Below are 19,028 nucleotides of genomic sequence, written 5' to 3'. Positions count from 1 at the left end.
TAACCATTTTAAATAGCTAACGGCTAACCTGTTAACCTTTGGATATATATTTTCTTTATTTTTATCTGATTAACTAATAAGATGTGGTTAAAATTAACTGATCGATCAATTCTAACCGATTAAAATACAAACTAACCGACCGTTAATTTCAACCGATCAATACGTCCATTTTTCCTCCCCTCATTAAGATTTGACGCATTAACATTAGAAGCCAAATCAAATGCCATAACAGTCTTCTCATTTAGTACGTATTAAAAGATTCTAATAACGACATGCAGTCGTTGTGGATGCAAATGGCCAAATTGAAGCATGATTATAAAAAATTTCAGATTTAGAGAATAATGAGTTGAAATACAAAAGACCCACTAATGCAGTGCACATATCAATTGAGTAGTTTGTTTTATGTGAGAATCCAAGCAAGCAATACATACAGCTACACATCAGCTGAATCCGCCTCTTTCTCTGAAAGAATCTGCCTCACCTCGTTTGCCACATCCATTACGTGCTTGTCTTTGCACCCTGACCCAACACCAAAATAAAATAAATAAGAGTACAAACGTTAAGTTTTTTATAAAAAAAAAATATATATATATATATTGATCAATTAACTCACCAATTTCAAGAAGAGCCGATTCAAGCCGGAAAAGATATTCCGTGTTTGGTCCCGATGGTCCTTGAGCTTTAACAATTTGCCTGCACACCAATTCTTTTTTTTTTTAATTAATAATTACCATAAGAAAATGTGCGAATATTGTTTGATTGAGGAAAACTCGAAGGAAATATAATTTGAAGAAAGGAAAAAAAAAAAAAAAAAACTACAATTGAAATTTTATCTTCTATAGAAAAGTTGGCTGGAAATAAAAATCCAAACGAATTCGCAAACGGGTAATCCCATCAAAAACTCATAGGTAATGAAAATTTACTATACGTTCTCTAACAAAAAATTATCAAACACAATAGGAAATTTTGTTTTTCCCTCGCACTTCCCTTCAAAATTTTCATTTTTCGTAGTAAATCACTCACTTGGCGATTTCGGAGACGGAAGCTGGGCCCAAGTAGTTGACGTTTTTGGTGGTGTCCGGAGATGCAATGTATCTAAAAACCATGATAGATAAAAAAAAAAAAAAAAAAAATGTGAGGCCAGTAATAGCAAAAGGCCGGGTTACAATTTACCCACTTACTTACACCATCACTCCCGAAACAGCCGGAGTATTAGCCAAAGGATCCTAAACAACACAAATTGATCCATTAATCATCCTCACATAATAATCTAGTAAACAAATACTAATGCAGGGACTTACAGTGAAGAAATCAACATAAGCTTTGTGGTCGTATTGTTTCTCTCTCACTTCCAAGTACTGTGGTGGTTGTGAGTTGTGACATGAATGAGTGAGTGAGAAAAAACAAGAAAGCATTGAGTTGAGAGAAGAAAGTACCGTCAAGGCAGTCTGTTGGTCTTCCTTGTTGGTGATCCTGTACGCGGCTCCCCACTGGTGGAGAGGAGAGGAGAGGCAGAGCATTAGATTGATTGTGTTGTGTGTTGAATTCAAAAGCAGAAGCAAAAAGGGGAAACAGACTCACACACGTGTGTCCAATGGAGGCCTCCAATGTCACTGTTCTTCCTGGGTACTCGGGCGTTCCTCTGTGGTCCGTACTGCCTATATACACCAACCAACAAAACAATCATTACTAAGGCAATCAAACTTCAAGAAGAGAGTCAAAAGAGACGACGACCTTGATAGAAAACTCGGCGATAGTCTTTGATGAACCCAACAACTCGTTCATCGCAGTTGAACCCCGCTTTCCATATCAGAGATCCGTACCCGAATACCCACATCGCCATCTCTCTCTCTTTCTCTCTCTCTCTCTCTCTCTCTCTCTCTCTCTCCCTTATTTTGGGTTTAAAGCCAACGACTTTTCCTTCAACTACATAATAGCTAGCCTCTCTTTCTATTCTCCTATCAATATTTGCCAGATTCGATAAAATAAAAATAAAAAAATTCAATATTTGCCAGCTCACCTCCCCCCCCCCCCCCCCCCCTCTCTCAAAAAACAACTATTAAATTAATAATAATTCTATTGGAGAATACGTTAGAAATTTCATTATGAATTTTTTTTTTTTGAAGGCTCATTATTATGAACTTTTTTTTTTTTTTAAGGCAGTTTTACTGTAGTGGGGATTGAACCCACGACCTCTACACAGGAGGTGGTGTGGAATTACCACTAGACTATCCTAGGTACCACATTATTATGAACTTTTTAGAGGGTCAAATATTATATTATTGGATGCTCTAGCTTCTTAGCCTTTTTAAAACTTAGAATTGTAAAATAGTCAACACTTTAGTAATATTTGATAATTAGCCAATCTTTGATGTAATAAGATAATTACCCTTATTTTTTCCCCTAATTCTTTGCTAAAAATAAATTAAATGAAAATAATTTATCTATACTTAAATACTCTCTCTCTCTCTCTTTGTTACATTTTTAGCCATAACGAAAGTTGAAAAAACAACATCGCAGTTAATAGTCGGTAATAGCTGTTAATAGGTTTTTGGTAGAAACCTATTAACATTTATTACCGATTATTAGTTGAAGTAGAAACCTATCAACAGTTATTAACGACTATTAACTGGGTTTTTTTTATGTTTTTAATTTTTTTCCATGACTAAAGAATGTGATGAGAGAGAGATAGAAAGAGTGAACGTGAAAATAGATAGAGAGAGAGAGAGTGGGATATATGAGATCCTAATAATTAGGGATTTTGAATAATAAATTAGATTTTATTAATTTCGAAAATAAATTATATTAACTAATTAATAAGGGTAAAAATGGTATAAACAATGTGCCACATAAGCAGAATGGCTAGAAATAAAAAAAATCTGAAACGTATGGTAAAATAAAATTCTTAAGTTTGAATAGGTTTCTTCAGTTATAAATCTCAATATTATTTATGACTTAATACTTCAATTTTATCAAACTTTTAAAACTCAACTACCATTAGTAACAAAATATAACAATTGAAATAAGCATGAAGTCAGGAATTTAGATTAGGGGTTAATATGTAAAAAAAAAAGTTCAAGGGTCTAATTTTTAAATTAAAAAATTTATGAAATATGGACAAAAAATACAAAAAAAAAGAGGTAATGGCGGCATAAATACCTAAAGTTTTTCACTAGATACATTTAACTACCTAATCTTTTTTTTCGACGGGTAAAATACCTATTGTTTGATTTTAGTATCATCGTTACTACTAAACTGTTTTGTTTGGTTGGAAATGCCATGTGCCAAGGCACATGAGGACTAATTTGTCAAAAAATAAATCTTGGAGCTCATATAAAAACAATTAATATATAAATAAAACTAAATTAAAAAAACACTCTTCCTTAATCTGTATAAGGCCCATCAATTGGGGATCTTCAACTTGCATTTTCGATGAATATCCGCCACTTCATCTTCGACAGAATCTCGTCTCAGCTCGACGTCCTCTTCGATCCTCTCCTCCTCCATTCCCGACAATCCCAAATCCGAGGAGAAGGACGAAGCTAACGTGGACGCTGTGAGGGGTTGGGGAGCCCGCTGGCGGTGGTGCGGTCTATGGTGGATGTGGCTCTGCTGAGGGAGATGGTGCAGAGGCGGGTCGTCCCGAAGGACAAGTCCATCTTTTCGAAGCTTCTCTCGGGTCACTGCAAGTCCGGGGATGGTGGAGAGACGATGACCTCGCAGAGAGTCCCGACGAACTGTGGTCACTACGGGGATCTGATCCAGAGCTTCTGCGACGCCGGGCTCCACGGCCGAGCGGCGAAGCTCGTGGACGAGCTCGTCGAGAAGGAGATCGTGCTTCAGCCACGGAGGAGCGGCTCCGCCGCGATGGAGGCGAGCGTGTACAACCCGGTGATCGAGCATCTCTGCCTGAACGGGGAGACCGGGAAAGCCGAGAACTTTTTCCGGCAGCTGATGAAGACGGGGGTGAAAGACTCGGCCGCTTTCAACAGCCTCGTGAGAGGTCACTCCAAGGATGCCCAAAAAGCCTCCAACATGTTCCGACTCTTCATCTCCAGCTTCTTCCTTAGCATCGGTATCCTTGCTCTGCACAATGGAAGCTTGATCTGGTTGTTAACTTTTTTAATATTTAATAATTAAATAAATGAGTTTCAAGGTATTTAGTTGACAAATTTATAGTATGAGTGCAAAGATGGATTTTTTTTGACAAATTAGTCCTCACGTGCCTGACACGTGGTATTTTCATCCATATTTAACGGTTTAGTTGTGACGGTGATACTAAAATCAAACAATAGGTATTTTACCCGTCGAAAAAAAAGATTAGGTAGTTAAATGTATCTAGTGAAAAACTTTAGGTATTTATGCCGCCATTACCTCAAAAAAAAAAAAAAAACCCTCGAGGTTGGCTGTAGCTTCGTCCTTGCAAATAGTGTTATGATGTTGTTTCTCTATAAAAGGAAACGACAAGCTCAAATACAAAACCCAAACATACTATCATAATATTTGGGCTCACGGATGAGCTGACGAACGAGTCATGTCCTCAAGAAGAGCCCTCAAGAGTAAACCCTTGAACCGAGTCCAAAGAAAAGCTCAAGCCCACCCAGACCAAAGTGCTTGGCCAAAACCAATAACACTCGGCCTCTCAAGACCATCGGCCAAAAAAGTCTTGGCCAAACCACGCATAAACGCTGCGTTGATAGGAAATACGGGCTAGATATAAAATCTTTGATGAGTTTTCTATAGTCTTTCTTATCTTAAGTGCAGAATTCATGCTCATTTATTGAACTCAGCACTGCTCCCATTTCTTCATGTACATTCAACTATTAAAAAAAAACTTCAACACACGAAAGAAAACAATTCACTAATCTATATAATTTATCCAAAGTATCCTTGATCTGGTGTATAGCAGGACGAGAGCTTGTTTCTAACACCGCCCTTTTCCCGTGTCACTGCCGTTGATGGTGTTAGTAGCTGTGTGGTCGTCTTCTTGATTATGTTCTCGAGCCTCCGTTTTCTCTGCGCCAAGTCATTCACCATGAAAAGCAACAACAAACGAACAAACAAGGAAAAAATATCAAGTAAACGCAGCGAGTGGATAGTACCGTTGAGCGAGATGAGGCGATCGATGTTATCGAGCCTGTGTTGGACGGAGCCTAGGAGGGAATTGAGCGACGACACTCTCTTCCTGACCCCACAGATCTTGCCTGCGTAGTGCATCGTGAACGGGGCCGGGGCATCTTCTAGAAGCCGGTCCAGCTCTGCCACCAACCAATAAATAAAATATACTTGAAACAAGTAATAATGTGAGAGAGAGAGAGAGAGAGACCTTGGTTGAGACGGTGGAGAGCTTCGGAGAGACGTGTTTGGGTGGCGAGAGTGAGTTGGGCGGTGGAATCGAAATCACTCAGCACACTGCTCGCCGTTGAACACAGCCCATTTTCCATCGCTCGCACCAATTCAGAATCACTTTCGACCACTCGCTTCACCAATTATAACACCACTTCCTTCATGTAACTCTACAGGAAAAAATAAAGTTGGTAATGGTTGGAACACATTTCTATGACTAAGCCATATATAGCTGCTTGCTCGTAACAGGTATTAGCTAATAACAATTTCAGAAGCCTCGGTGTTTAATCTATGGGCTATGGCTCAGCATATGATCTGTGTTTTCAAAGTCGAACTGCTGTGATGGTATTTGTAAGCAGACTTGTTATCCGGTTCTTCCATTAAAATGAAAAATGCGATTACCAATACTACTATAGAGAGCAATATAAAGAACGATTCATTCAACAGAGAACAAACAAACCTATCTCATATCATCGATTTCAGAAGAAAAGAGGAAAAGAAAAATAAAATAAGGGTGATCAAGAATGAAGATAGATTGAGTGAGTACCGAACGACGAGCAGCGTGAAGAGTAAACGGTTCCGCTGGGCTATGACCTGTGAGCAGAGCGGGCTTAATTCACCAATTTGGGATCTGGTTTGTGTACGCTCAATTAAGGGTACTTTGGGAATAACGAAGTACATTTCTCCTCCAGTGCCACATCGTCCGATGACGTGGCGCGCACCAATTGGCCCTCGTCACGTGGCGCCATTTCTACTCTCCTCATGCTCGTCGTCGCTGCACTGAATTTCATTCTTTGATTTCTGGTTTGCGGATTTGGCGAGAAAAGGCGATGGCGGTTCGGGCAACGGTGTGCCGGTTTCCGGCGGATTCTGATGCGCAGGAGAGTTCGGGTCTTCCGTGGGGCGTGACGGTGAGGCCTCTGGCGGCGGAGGACGAGGAGGGCCGTACGGCCTCTTACGGCGGCGATGGCGATCTCCTTCCGCGGTGCGAGAATTGCTGGGCGTACTTCAACACTTTCTGCGAGCTCGACCAGTGGAGCTGGACTTGTTGCCTCTGCTCTCATTTCAACGGCCTCTCCTCCGAAGCCATCGCTCGCTACTCTCTCCCCAACGCCGCCCCCGAACTCACCTCCTCCTTCGTCGATCTCGAACTTCCAGGTTCGTCTTCGCATTCACAATCGCGATTCCTCTCTTGCCATCGATTTTTCTCTAACGACACGATCTCTTTTCTGCAGTCGATGGATCGGACCAGGGGATGCAGCCTCAGCCAGTCTACGTCGCTGCCATTGATCTGTCTTGTAAGATTTCGCCTTTTTCGTCCTGTTATACGTTGTTTTGGTAATTGCAATTAGGCTCTTTCGTCACTGAAGATTGGTTGGTATATAGTATAACATTGTTTTTAGAGGTAGGTTTGAGTAAAGCTTTTCCTCTTGTTTAACCGGGGAGTGATTGTTCGAATACAAATCAAGTGTTTATTTCTTTCTCTGATTTTAGATTCCTCGAACGTTGGTGGGCTCTTATCCTATGCTCTGAGATGCTGTGTTGATTAATTTCACTTTTGAGCAGGCCGTTGCCAATGTGTGTTGATTGAATTGATCAATGAGCACGTCTTAGACTCGGTTTAAACTCGTGATCTTTCTTGTCGAATAATCTAGTTTTATGCTTTTTACAGCATTGGAACTGGCAAACCGATGCCTGTTTGGTTAAGTTACTGAAGACGAGTCATGGGATCCTGTATAAGCTATGAATTTGAAGGCAACAAAGTTTATTATTCTTTGTCAATTAATAGCTAAAATCTTTGATGGCATTGCCTCTGTTATCTCTTACATATTACAGTCTTGTGATTACTAGAAACATAGTTGTCCATCTCATTGCCCTTCTCGCATGTATATATATATATATATATATATATATATATATATATATATATATATATATATATATATGAGTCATGGGATCCTGTATAAGCTATGAATTTGAAGGCACCAAAGTTTATTATTCTTTGTCAATTAATAACTAAAATCTTTGATGGCATTGCCTCTGTTATCTCTTACATATTACAGTCTTGTGATTACTAGAAACATAGTTGTCCATCTCATTGCCCTTCTCGCCTGTGTGTATATATATATATATATATATATATATATATATATATATATATATATATATATATAATACTGTCTTAGGAAAGGTGTGACCTTCTTGTTTCTTTCTGAACAATTTGCAGCCTCAGAGGAGTTTTTGGAGCTAACTAAGAGTGCACTTCTGGCAGCATTAGAAGGTCCGTAACTTTACTGTGACATCTATATGATGGCTGTTATTTTCTTCCCCCTGTTCAGAAATAACTCTTATCATCACCATTGTTTATTTCCAGCTCTTGGGCCTGGTTCTCTGTTTGGGCTAGCTACCTTCAGCCATAAATTGGGGCTCTACAACGTTCAGGGACCGATACCAGTCGTTAAGAATGTTTTCATTCCCCCTGATACAGAGGACGCTTTGCCGATAGAACTTGAAGATGTTATGCCTTTGCTACAGTTCTTGGCTCCTGTATGGTAGTCGTTATTAGTTTTTATTCACTTAATTATTCTTAGTTTCTCCCAATAATACCTCGCTGTCAAAACGGATTTATTTCAGTTTCTTCTTTACTAGTGAAATTGTTTGTTCTCGTTATATTTCTCAAAGTGAAAGTTACTTCTCTGCAGGTAGAAACTTGTAAAGACCTTATTGCAGCTGCACTTGAAACTCTTAGGCCAACGGCTTCATGGGAGAGAACCACAGGGGCAGGACAAGGACTTGACGGTGTTTTGATGGGTGGGAGAGGTTTTGGTGTTGCAATGGAAGCCCTTATGAACTACCTTGGCTCGGAATACGGAACTACATTTGCTTTAGGTTGGTGATATATGGTTCTAATGGAGCAACGAGCTTTTGTTTGATAGTTGAGAATAATTGGTGTTTATCTCCCGTGATTGTAAATGCAGCTAGAGTTTTTGCCTTTCTATCTGGTCCTCCTGATTATGGAGCTGGGACTCTAGATACAAGGCGGTATGGCGAACAATATGCTAGCAAAGGAGAAGATGCAGACAGGGCTTTACTTCCTGAGCAGACACCTTTCTACAAAGATCTGGTGACATAGTCCTTTCTTTCGATATTATAAATATATGTTTTAATTTTATTTGTGTGGATTATTCATCCCTTTCTAGCAAATAATCATGGTTTGAACTATAATTTACAGGCTGCCCTTGCTGTCCAAGCAGGTGTTTGCGTTGATATATTTGCCGTCACAAATGAGTATACAGATTTGGCTTCACTCAAGTTTCTTAGTATAGAAAGTGGAGGCTCATTATATTTCTATACAAGTACTGATGATTCAACACTTCCACAAGATATGTAAGTATGGACACCATAGCATAGTGTTTCAACTTCTGCAGTTGAAGATGATGCTCTATAGCTGTCAAAGGAATACTTTTCTTTAATTTAAGTTTGGGAAAAAATAAATCTAGACCTTTAGGTTGCGTGTGTGCCTGTTCTTGGAACACTGATATTCACTTCATATTTTTTAGTAGAAATTAAATTTTATATATAAATGAAGTCTATGCAAGATGTGAATCTTGCACAGCCAATTACAAGGAAAAGTGCAATGGTACTAGGGAAGGGCTGTAAATCCCAGGCTCTAGACCAGCCACTTAGCTACAGGACACTAGCTCAATCTCGAACGAGATCTGACGTTAAAAAATCGTTAAAACCCTTACAAGAAGTGGATAACCAAAGAGCTGTATGTGATTATGTTTATGTTTCGATCCTTGCATTCTCATGTGATCTTATTTTTTGCTGTACTTTTTTTTACAGGTATCGGATGCTTAGTAGACCATATGCCTTCGGCTGTATATTGAGATTGAGGACTTCTACTGAATTTAAACCTGGCCATTCTGTGAGTTGCAACACTGTTATTTTGTGTGGTCTTTAGAGTGTTTTTTATTTTTTATTTTTTTATGCGGATGTGTATGGGCTGATTTAAATTTATATTATCTGTTAGTTGTAAATTTTATATGGTTACTTTCCTTCGGAGTAAGTTGTTTGTTAAATTATTAAGCTTTTTGTTGACTGTAACTTCATTTAAGCCGCAGAGGTAGATGATAATGAAAGTTGAGGCTTTCATTATACCAAAACTAAATTTTCTTATCAATTTTTTTTTTCTATATCATGTTGCAGTTTGGCCATTTTTTCCCAGACCCACAGTATGAGCATGTTCAACACATCATTTGTTGTGATTCATTTGCAACATATGCTTATGACTTTGAGTTCACAAGTGCTGATGGTTTTTCAAGGTATGGGTTGGAATTCTTTTGCCGTTCGTTGCCTATATGGTACCATCTAATTTTGAATATATTTGATGACTACAGTGGAATTAGCTGTGGATGTATAGAGTAAAGAAAAATGAGAACTTTTTTAGATTTCATGATACATCAAGAAACGCAATAATTGGCAGGATTGAAAAACATGATCTGCTTCCTCCAAAAAAAAAAAAAAAAAAAACCTGAAAATCAGAGTATTTTGGGCCTACATAATTATCAATTTATTGTTTAATGTATCAAACTACTTCTGGCCTTTTACTCATCTCATTACAGTCAATGGACTAGATATACTAGGAATTGTAGCGATTCCAATAAAAATAAATATAAAATGTATAAAGTAAACCTGTTACCTTCTCTTGATTTTGTAACTTTATCTGTGGGATAATAGTTGAATCTGATGTGTTTCATGAATAATTTCTGTACTTGTACAGGCATGGATCTGATCCTCCTCCGATGATACAGATTGCATTTCAATACACAGTTATTGTTCCCCCCGAACAGCTTTCTAATTCTGAGCTGAATTCCTCTAGTAGGTATGGCGATTTGCACTCTGCTTTATATTGTGGTTTGTTTAAGCCGTGGAATTGTTGTGTATGTCCTCGCTCTCTTATGGGAAACTTGTTGGTGCATATTTGTTCTGCTTTATCATATTCATGACTTGTAATAACATATGTTAGGTTGTAAAAGCATTGTGCTTAGTCGGGTATGACAGATAAATTCTGTTTGGACTTTCTGAATGAAAACATACTAAATGTTTTTGCAGGGGAAAATACTCACTTAAGCGTCGACTAAGAATAAGAACTTTACAATTTTCTACTGCTCGAGACATCAGTGAGATTTATGACAGTGTTGACTCCGAAGTGGTTCTGTCGTTACTTGTTCACAAGGTGATTCTCGTAAATATCTGTTTCTAACATTGTGTATTGGTTCTTCTAACATTGTGCTGTCAATCTTATTTGTTCCAATGTCTGTTTTATGGATTGAACCGTATTTGCACATTTTAAGTTGTATGGAAAATCGTATTGAACATGCAATATTTTTAACCCGGACTAAAAGAGTGTCGGAACTTAAGGGCACATTCGGTATTGTTCTTACCCCTGGTGTGGTGCTATACATTACACGCTGTTCGTTAAGCTCTAGACTCTAATAAATCAACAAATGGCTGGGTTTATTTCATGTTTCATTGTCTTAGGACAGGAAAAGCTGAATCCAGATCGCTAAAACATTCTCGACCTTGTAGGTTATATTGGCTTCATTGGAGGACGGGGTTCGAGAGGGTAGACTGTTGCTTCATGATTGGCTGGTGATCTTGACGGCTCAATACAATCAAGCCTACAAGCTTGTTCAATACAAGAATGGGAGCTCGATGACTTCTCAGGTCGATGTTTCATTCTCACAGTGCCCCCAAATGCAGCATTTGCCTCGACTAATCTTTGCTCTGCTTCGAAACCCCCTTCTCCGTCTCCACGAAGAGGGCGTACATCCCGATTACCGAATCTACTTGCAGTGCCTATTAAGGTGCTAATATGAATAATTAAAGGCGTATAAGAATTAGAATTACGTGGTATTATGACCTCTCAGCTTCTACTTCGTGTCTTTGTTTGATGATATACATTTTATTGCAGCGCACTTGATCCGAGCTCTCTTCACCGTGCCGTGTATCCGGTTCTGACCTCGTATTCGGATCCGGAGAAGCAAGCATATCCCCGCCACTCGTTGAGCCGTGCTGCCCTGATTACCAGTGGAAGCCCAATATTTTTCCTCGACGCTTTTACGACTCTGGTCGTGTTTTACTCTTCCACAGCAGATCCCGCGATCCCTTTCCCTCCACCCCATGATTGTAAGTCTTGTGCTTTCTATTACTAAAGATTTTAGGGAAAAATTAAAAATTATTGGTTTGTGTAGGCTTGCTGAGAAAGACAATCAACAAACTGAAGCAAGAGAGGTGTATAACTCCGAAACTCATATTTATCCGGGGAGGGCAAGAGGATGCCTCTGTTTTCGAGAACTATTTAATCGAAGAACAAGACGTCGACGGAAGCGGTCTCACTAGCGTCACGGGTTTTGTTTCCTTTCTCGACGAAATCGCGCGCAGCGTTTTGGAATACATGAAATAGGTTATGTAGATTATGAGTGTTTTTCTCAACGAACAATAAGTCGCTTGGGAAAGGAAGTCATGAACAATTATATACAAAACAAAGTAGGGATGTTTCACAATTTTCTTTCTTGTACTGTAAGACACAGATGAGAGAATGCAAGAGATGGTTCTCTCTCTCTCTCTCTCTCTCTCTCTCTCTCTCTCTCTCTCTCTCTCTCTCTCTCCCCTTTTTAAAATTTTTTGTTGGATGGGTGAATAATATAACTCTGTCACGGGGGATTTTGATTTTTTAATTGATTGGTTCATGGAGTGGACCAAGTAGCTGATACATGTGTTTGCATTTCCTGCTAGAGGCCATCACTCACCTAATTGGTTACATACACAAATTATTTAAAACATACTTTGTTTTCGGTATAAAACAGTTTATAGTTGAATTTATTGAATAATTGTTTGCCGAGTTCCTAATTTGCTCATCCTTTTCGACGTCGAATTTTCATCTTTCTATTTTGGTGTTTTTAATATGAAAAAAATCAATTATTTTTTGTATGCACATAAAGCATTTAAACATTTTTTGTGTATATTTTGATTTTCCACTTCGGGCTATACTTTGTGAGAAATTTGTGTATTGTTAAGGGAAATTTGTAGCATCAGAAATTACATAGATAAAATTAGTAACAGTCGAAGTGACACGAGAATAATTGTAAGAGTTGTGTGCAATGCAATGAAACGTGACAATTGACGATTTACAGCCAAGTGTCGGTATTAGTTTTTGCGATTTTGCGTGATACCCAAATCGAAGGCATTTTAGGTCTTTGTTTTGTTTGGCTTTTAACTTAGCGACCGTCACCAATTTCTTTCATTCTGCTTCGCCTTCGCATTCCTCTTACGAAATCTTCGGTACTGACTCTCTCTATTCGTCTGTTAAGACGACATAGTCTGTTCAGTTTTTTTTACTTTTCTTTTCATTTGGCTGAGAATTTTTCAATGAAGTCGCCCAATCAGAGTGTTGTAGATGCAAAATCTAAAGAGTATCGTGGTTGTGTGATTTTGAGTTATACAGGCTTGCAAAGCTTTATATTCGAAGGAAATGGCATCGAGGATGATCGCTCGATTTGCGTCTCGGAGGTTCTCCAGCGGCGGAAAAATGCTAAGCGAGGAGGAAAAAGCTGCCGAGAACATCTATATCAAGGCAATTTCCATATCCTTCTTTCACAATCGTTACTTCTTTCAGTTTGATCGGAACATATTGCGATTACTCGCCTTTGGATTATATGTTTTGAGTTTGGTTGTTAGGTGTATGAGTTTTATGTAGTGCGTATAAACGATTCAAGTCTTATACTCGAACTTCATTGCCGTGGTATTATTGTCTTCTAATCTAATTTTTCTTATACGATCCTCACTATTTCAGAAATCTGAGCAAGAGAAGCTTGAGAAGCTTGCACGCAAGGTATGCGCTTAATCTTATATAATCAGTTTTAAATAATCATGATATATGAATGGTGTCTTTTTTTGTAGCGAAGCAGCAAATATATTTCAATGCCTTCGTTAAAGTAGTTTTGATTTTTGCTGTGTGTTCAAGGTCTAGGTGGGTCAGACTGTTGATCTAGGCTCTATAACCATTGAACTCGAACGTGTCTTGACCAAAAATAACACTGCCATCGAATTGTATATTAGAATATTAGCCAAACTTGAGTATTTGTTCCCTTGAACTTGTTCTCATATTCAGCAAAAAAAAAAAAGCTCTTTCCCTTATATTTCTTTCGAGTCTTGAACTCATGCTCGGTAATGCTGTGACACAGGGCCCAAAACCAGAAGAGAAAATCAGCTCAGCAGCCTCGGCGGAAACCATGGAAGCCAAGCCTGCTGGGCCGACGGTGTCTTCGACGGAGAAAGTGTCGACAGACAAGAACCGGAACTACGCTGTCATGGTGGGCGTGGTCACAGCTTGCGCCGCTCTCGGATGGTTCATCAAAGGGAGCGAAAAGAAGCCTGAAATCCAGGACTGACTCATCCTCTTAAACCTTGCAAATGGACACCGCTAATAATAACACAATGAAAACCATGTTTTTTTGTGACATCACATAATGTGTTACTGAGTTGCCATCATATATCTCTGATTCCTTCTTCAGTGCTTTGCAGATTCGATTTTCCAAAATTTCTCCGCTGTATTTCTTTGGATTAAAACGATATTTTCCATTGAATTCAATCAGGCTATTTCTTTCTCTTTTCAGGGGTTGGTTTTGGCTAAGAATTTTCCTGTTGACTCGTAAGATCATAAATAAAGTCAAGGCTTCATCTAAGTCTTAAGTTACGTAGTAGTAAAGAGCATACTAATAAGCATACTGAGAGAGGTGAATTGTGTCCATTATGAAAAACCACATAGATGAGTATGGTGTGCTTTACCCGAATATGATATGCACATTTCAATAAAAATAAATGGGAATGGATCGGGTGATGAGTATAAGTAGTCGTTTGTTAACATGAGTTTCAAACAAAAAGAAAAAAAGAAAGAAATCTAACAAAGTAAACTCACTAAAATACTAGGCTACGCTGAAAAACTTTGCATTCTTAAAATCGCACGAACGCATGCACGCACGCACAGATTAAATAGTACGCCGAGCCCTGGCATAAGCACCTTACACTTGACGAAGTCTCGTTCGCAGACTGCCCATTCTAGGTTCACCTCTCCGGACTTCCTCCGGAGGTTTGTCAGCTCTCAAGGATTGTTGATATATGAAAATTATATACACGATTATGAAATAAATGGACCGATTTTGGTGGAAATCAATCCAATTGTGGGAAATATTTTTAGATTTGGAGTGGAGTGCTTTACTATTCTTATAGCTGTAATTATACAGATCTAGGAAGGGCAAAATTGGAACTCGCAAATAGTTTTCCTCTATAAATAGAAGGGAAACTCCACCATTTGCAACAACAACAACAACAAGAAAACAAAAAACAAGAAAACAACAGCCAGAGAAAAACAAGAGAGAGGATAAGAACAAGTCTCTATCTTGAATACATAAACATAGAGTTCCGATAAAACCCTTTCTAGAAAGAATCGGTTTCCTCCCTCTTGTCTACAAATATTATCCTTTTTATCTCAGATTATAAACTAAATTATTGTCTTAGCTTGACCCACTAAGAACAATGGCGACTCCGCTGGGGACTCCTTCATAAGACTACTCGACCGAAGACGTGTTTTTTATTTAAAAAAAGAGAGATCTCATCTACTCGTCACGATTGAAGTTTTGAAGGAATCTTCATATACAATCACTTTTCAAACCTCCGTAAAACACTTCGCTTAGAAGAAATGTGGCTTGGCTCTCTGGGCTCGTATGAGAACACAAGAACCATCACATCTCTCTAAGTGATCCCCACACCATGTTCTCAATCCTTAGATTACTTTCTGAGCTCATGTAGAATACGTTTTAAGAGGAATTGTGGCTCGGATCTCTGGTCTCATAGAGAACACAAGAACCGACACGCTTCATCTTTTGACGTATACCAAATTGTCCAATTCGCTTTAGTCATTCTCACTCGTGTTGAGATCACTCCTACAAACAAACAAAATCTACAAAGAAAATAAAGACAAAACACATTAGCTTCCATAGAAAGAAAGGGTTCCTACAACATGGGATAGTGTCCTACAACAAAAGTGTTTAGTGTCCTACAACGAAATTTCCTACAAAAAAAGAGTTGTAGTGTAGTATCCTATATATAAAAAAAAAAGTAGTACTACAACCAAAAAAAAAAAAACATAGTAGCCTACTACAACAAAAACAAAGTATATAGTATCTTACGTACAAAAAAAAAAAAATATTGCCCTACAACAAAGAATATAGTATCCTACAACCATACCACATAAATAGTCTTCTATAATAAAATAGGGTGTACCCCGCATTCAAGATTCCAACAAACCAGACACTAAACATGGATCCTAGAAACAGGAGCTCTGTGGCTGGGGAAGTCAACTCTGAAAACATAACAAATGAAAATTCAGAGACAGCGACTATACAAGCCTCAATGAACAATGTTTTAAAAAATATACAGAAAACTCAAGAAGGAATCTTAAAAATTTTAGGCTCTATGACATTCGCCGTCGGGAATACAACAAACGACAACCATATACAACCAGATGTGGCTATGGAAGCGATTCCAACAGACAGGCCTATGCAAAATGCACCTTCGACAATTAATGGTCATGCTTCTTTCTTAGAACCGACAACAGAAACAACCGGGTTTGTCACTAAAGAGGAGATTATGGGAATTTTACAGGCAGAAAGAAATAAAAACGCATTCAACATGTCATTAATCGACCTTAACCCACCGTACCCTGCCGAGATATCCATAAAACCATATCCTCAAAATTATAGTAGCCCGGGATTTCGAAAATATAATGGAAAGAATGGGAACGCCAAAGCACATGTCATACAATTTATTGATGACTTAGGCGTTTTTGGATATAACCAAGAGCTACGATTAAGGGAGTTTTCCAAATCATTGATAGAACGAGCATATTCTTGGTATGCCAACCTATCTCCAGGAAGTATACGCGACTGGGATGACCTCGTGACTCAATTCTGTTCCAAGTTCTTTACAGTCGAAGATAAAATTAGCATAGCTGATTTAACTGGGGAACGACAAGCGTATGGAGAATCTCTCGTCAATTTTGTGCAAAGATTTCGAGAAAGAGCATTAGATTGCACCGAAGCGATGCCTGAAAAAGAGCTGATCAAACTCTGCATCAAAGGGATGTTAGATGAATATCGAATCCATATTGAGAATCACTCAATTTATGATTTTGCGGAATTAATAGCTAAGGCCAGAAACACAGGAGCAAATGTGGCTAGACTAACCCGTTCTACGAGACGAGATGATCATCAACACCCAATTTGATAAGGAAAATAGTCGCCGACGAGTCCGATACAATTCAATGGATATTTTTCTTAAGGAATCCAACACACCTTCTTCCTCATTTGTTAAATCCATGGCAGATGATTTTTCATAGAATACTCATTAATATGGCAGATGATTTTTCATAGCATACTCATTAATATGGCAGATGATTTTTCATAGCACAAGATTCAATATAACTTTTTTTTTTCCTGCGAAGCTATGTAATGACAATGAGCCATTGAATCTTTCAAGTCTTAAAAAAAATCCATCCTTCTAGATCACGCGGGTCGACCTGCTCTAAGCTGACAAATAAAAAAAAAGGACAAGTCCCATTTCTCGTGATTAAAAAAAAGAGTACACTTCATATTCAATTTCCCATGTTTTACAACGGTTAATGGATGACGAGGCGTCAACTTAGGACGCGCGAAAAAAAAACAAACAAAAGACAGGGTTCGGAAAACCCGCAGTACAACCCATCCTAACTCGTCAAAAGGTCATCCTAACACTCGACGCACCATGTGGCTGGTGTAGTATATACATCATCAAAATACATGGGAAACTAAGCCAAACTATCTATGAGGCTGAGGTCTTCGGAGCATCCATTGTCGACGAGCCACCGACATCAAAAGTTGGAGAGAACATCGTGGCAAACAGGGACACCGATGCGCTGATGGAAGCATGAGGAACCGACACGTCGAGGTATTTAGCGACCCAATACTGAACCTCCGACTTCAACGCCTCGACGGAACGGATATATTTTTCTTCCAAACAGCGGAGTTCGTCTTCCCTACGAATTACAACGGAATGAGACTTCGAAAGCTCGTCTCGCAGAACTGCGTTGGCCACCATCAGCTCATCCAAACGATGATGAAGCTCGTGCAAGTCCTCGTGGCATCGGCGAAGAGAATAGTCGTAGTTTGAGGAATCCGCCTCAGCACGTTCAAGGGCAGCGGTCAGGGAATTGATGTACCCCAGCGGATCCGACGGGAGATCGGACATAGGTCGACGATGCTCTGCGGACGACATCCCAGACTCGGACAAACGATCACCGCTCATAGGGGACGCCATCATGACCTAAAATAATATGGATTATACATTGATCACAACGATTAAACATTTACACAAACACATAATAGGCGATGCATAAACAAAACAGAGGCATAGTCACGGCTGAGTTCCAAAAGTTGGAAAAAACATTTACAGCCCGATTGCTAAATATAAAACCCAAAAAAAATAATAAGGAATCCAGGGATTGAATGTTGTAATATTCAACATATGTATTCTAACCTGTGACGTTCTTGATGATCAAAGAAAATAGAGGGAATAGGAAGATTCCAAGTGCATATATATACACACATATATTACCTGAGTATTTTGGAGATCCCTTAAGGCGGTGGGAGAGCTACTGCAACGATCCCACTCCATTACGTGAGCTCTTTGTTATATGTCCAACTATATACATACACATATACAAAACATCACAGAGGCGGTGGAACTACATTCACGTTCAAGAACTCTCCAATGTGACCCCTATATACAACTAAGGTCATGTGGGACCCACATACACATACATTTGAAGTGTTTTGTTGCCTTTGGAATACAATTGAGTTTAGTCCACATACGAGCTCTCAATTACATCAACAATACTAAACATATGTTGATACACACATGGGCCTATACTATACAAATTAGTGGCTAACAAAAATTATCTTCATACAAGAGGATAATATATGGTCATTCACAAAAAATTCACCTGATTAACCATTGAGATCAAATTTTCTTAAAAGGCTAACAACGCCTCACACATACAATATTATGATGTTTACAATTACATACATCATAAATATTCAAAGCCAATTATACAGTTTTTTTCACGGACTAATCATTTGGAACAAATTTCTTTATCAGGCCAATAATGCCTCACACATACAATATTATGATATATACATCATAAGTATTCAGAGCCATGCACACAATCTTTTCATGAGCTCTTATTGACCACAAACTTTCAACAATTCCTTTTGGTCAAAAACACATTACCATATACACAGTCTTGACCTAAATTTTTGGGTTCGACATCTCGCTACAAAATTTGTCAAACATATAGTCTTGACTTAAATTTTGGAACTTGACATATTGGTACAAATATTACCAATTAAATGTTTACAGAAAAATAATAACCAAAAATTGTCTAAAAATAATAAAATAACTGACACTTTGTGTTTTAAAATCTAAATTTATCAAATATCGATTTTTCAATACAAAGGGGGACAATTGTTGATATATGAAAATTATATACACGATTATGAAATAAATGGACCGATTTTGGTGGA

At 38.5% G+C, this 19,028-nt stretch overlaps 5 protein-coding genes across 7 annotated transcripts; 2 read left to right on the top strand and 3 right to left on the bottom strand.

Moving 5' to 3' along the window:
- Positions 1 to 310: 310 nt before the first annotated feature.
- LOC149381215 (gamma-glutamylcyclotransferase 2-3-like) lies at positions 311 to 1,982 on the bottom strand. The gene is made up of 8 exons (XM_089600732.1): positions 1,735 to 1,982; positions 1,582 to 1,658; positions 1,437 to 1,490; positions 1,302 to 1,358; positions 1,186 to 1,226; positions 1,024 to 1,095; positions 614 to 693; positions 311 to 519 (listed from the first exon to the last, which is right to left on the bottom strand). The coding sequence occupies exons 1-8, from the start codon at positions 1,841 to 1,843 to the stop codon at positions 434 to 436; spliced, it is 576 nt and encodes a 191-aa protein (XP_089456858.1). The 5' UTR covers positions 1,844 to 1,982; the 3' UTR covers positions 311 to 433.
- A 2,404-nt stretch (positions 1,983 to 4,386) lies between these two features.
- On the bottom strand, positions 4,387 to 5,974 carry LOC149381214 (uncharacterized). Of its 2 annotated transcripts, none has more exons than XM_089630738.1 (4): positions 5,807 to 5,828; positions 5,327 to 5,516; positions 5,103 to 5,258; positions 4,387 to 5,016 (listed from the first exon to the last, which is right to left on the bottom strand). In XM_089630738.1, exons 2-4 carry the CDS (start codon positions 5,442 to 5,444, stop codon positions 4,925 to 4,927), a joined length of 366 nt encoding a protein of 121 aa, XP_089486864.1. In that variant the 5' UTR covers positions 5,445 to 5,516; positions 5,807 to 5,828; the 3' UTR covers positions 4,387 to 4,924. The 2 variants fall into 2 exon arrangements, with proteins under 2 accessions (XP_089486864.1, XP_089486863.1); XM_089630737.1 differs by lacking the exon at positions 5,807 to 5,828 and adding an exon at positions 5,894 to 5,974 and having other exon boundaries at positions 4,388 to 5,016.
- Positions 5,975 to 6,104: 130 nt separating this feature from the next.
- LOC149381213 (protein transport protein SEC23 D-like) lies at positions 6,105 to 12,124 on the top strand. Its single transcript, XM_089630736.1, has 14 exons — positions 6,105 to 6,504; positions 6,582 to 6,644; positions 7,574 to 7,627; positions 7,721 to 7,893; positions 8,049 to 8,235; positions 8,325 to 8,470; positions 8,579 to 8,733; positions 9,193 to 9,274; positions 9,556 to 9,671; positions 10,130 to 10,231; positions 10,462 to 10,585; positions 10,939 to 11,216; positions 11,324 to 11,538; positions 11,604 to 12,124. The coding sequence occupies exons 1-14, from the start codon at positions 6,177 to 6,179 to the stop codon at positions 11,813 to 11,815; spliced, it is 2,235 nt and encodes a 744-aa protein (XP_089486862.1). The 5' UTR covers positions 6,105 to 6,176; the 3' UTR covers positions 11,816 to 12,124.
- A 457-nt stretch (positions 12,125 to 12,581) lies between these two features.
- Positions 12,582 to 14,026, top strand: LOC149381212 (uncharacterized protein At2g27730, mitochondrial-like). Its single transcript, XM_089629949.1, has 4 exons — positions 12,582 to 12,693; positions 12,857 to 12,985; positions 13,205 to 13,243; positions 13,596 to 14,026. The coding sequence occupies exons 2-4, from the start codon at positions 12,884 to 12,886 to the stop codon at positions 13,800 to 13,802; spliced, it is 348 nt and encodes a 115-aa protein (XP_089486075.1). The 5' UTR covers positions 12,582 to 12,693; positions 12,857 to 12,883; the 3' UTR covers positions 13,803 to 14,026.
- A 2,987-nt stretch (positions 14,027 to 17,013) lies between these two features.
- On the bottom strand, positions 17,014 to 18,248 carry LOC149381211 (uncharacterized). Of its 2 annotated transcripts, none has more exons than XR_016293864.1 (2): positions 17,983 to 18,248; positions 17,014 to 17,769 (listed from the first exon to the last, which is right to left on the bottom strand). XR_016293864.1 is itself a non-coding variant. In XM_089601711.1 (2 exons), the coding sequence occupies exons 1-2, from the start codon at positions 18,118 to 18,120 to the stop codon at positions 17,269 to 17,271; spliced, it is 561 nt and encodes a 186-aa protein (XP_089457837.1). In that variant the 5' UTR covers positions 18,121 to 18,241; the 3' UTR covers positions 17,014 to 17,268. The 2 variants fall into 2 exon arrangements, 1 of the variants encoding a protein (XP_089457837.1); XM_089601711.1 differs by having other exon boundaries at positions 18,061 to 18,241.
- Between the last annotated feature and the right edge of the window lie 780 nt (positions 18,249 to 19,028).

This window comes from Urtica dioica, chromosome 11 (genome assembly GCF_054948205.1).
Source record: "Urtica dioica subsp. dioica isolate 48M chromosome 11, U.dioica_male_clone48M_v1_H2, whole genome shotgun sequence".
Classification (NCBI taxonomy): Eukaryota; Viridiplantae; Streptophyta; class Magnoliopsida; order Rosales; family Urticaceae; genus Urtica; species Urtica dioica.
This window is presented reverse-complemented; position numbering and strand designations above follow the sequence as displayed.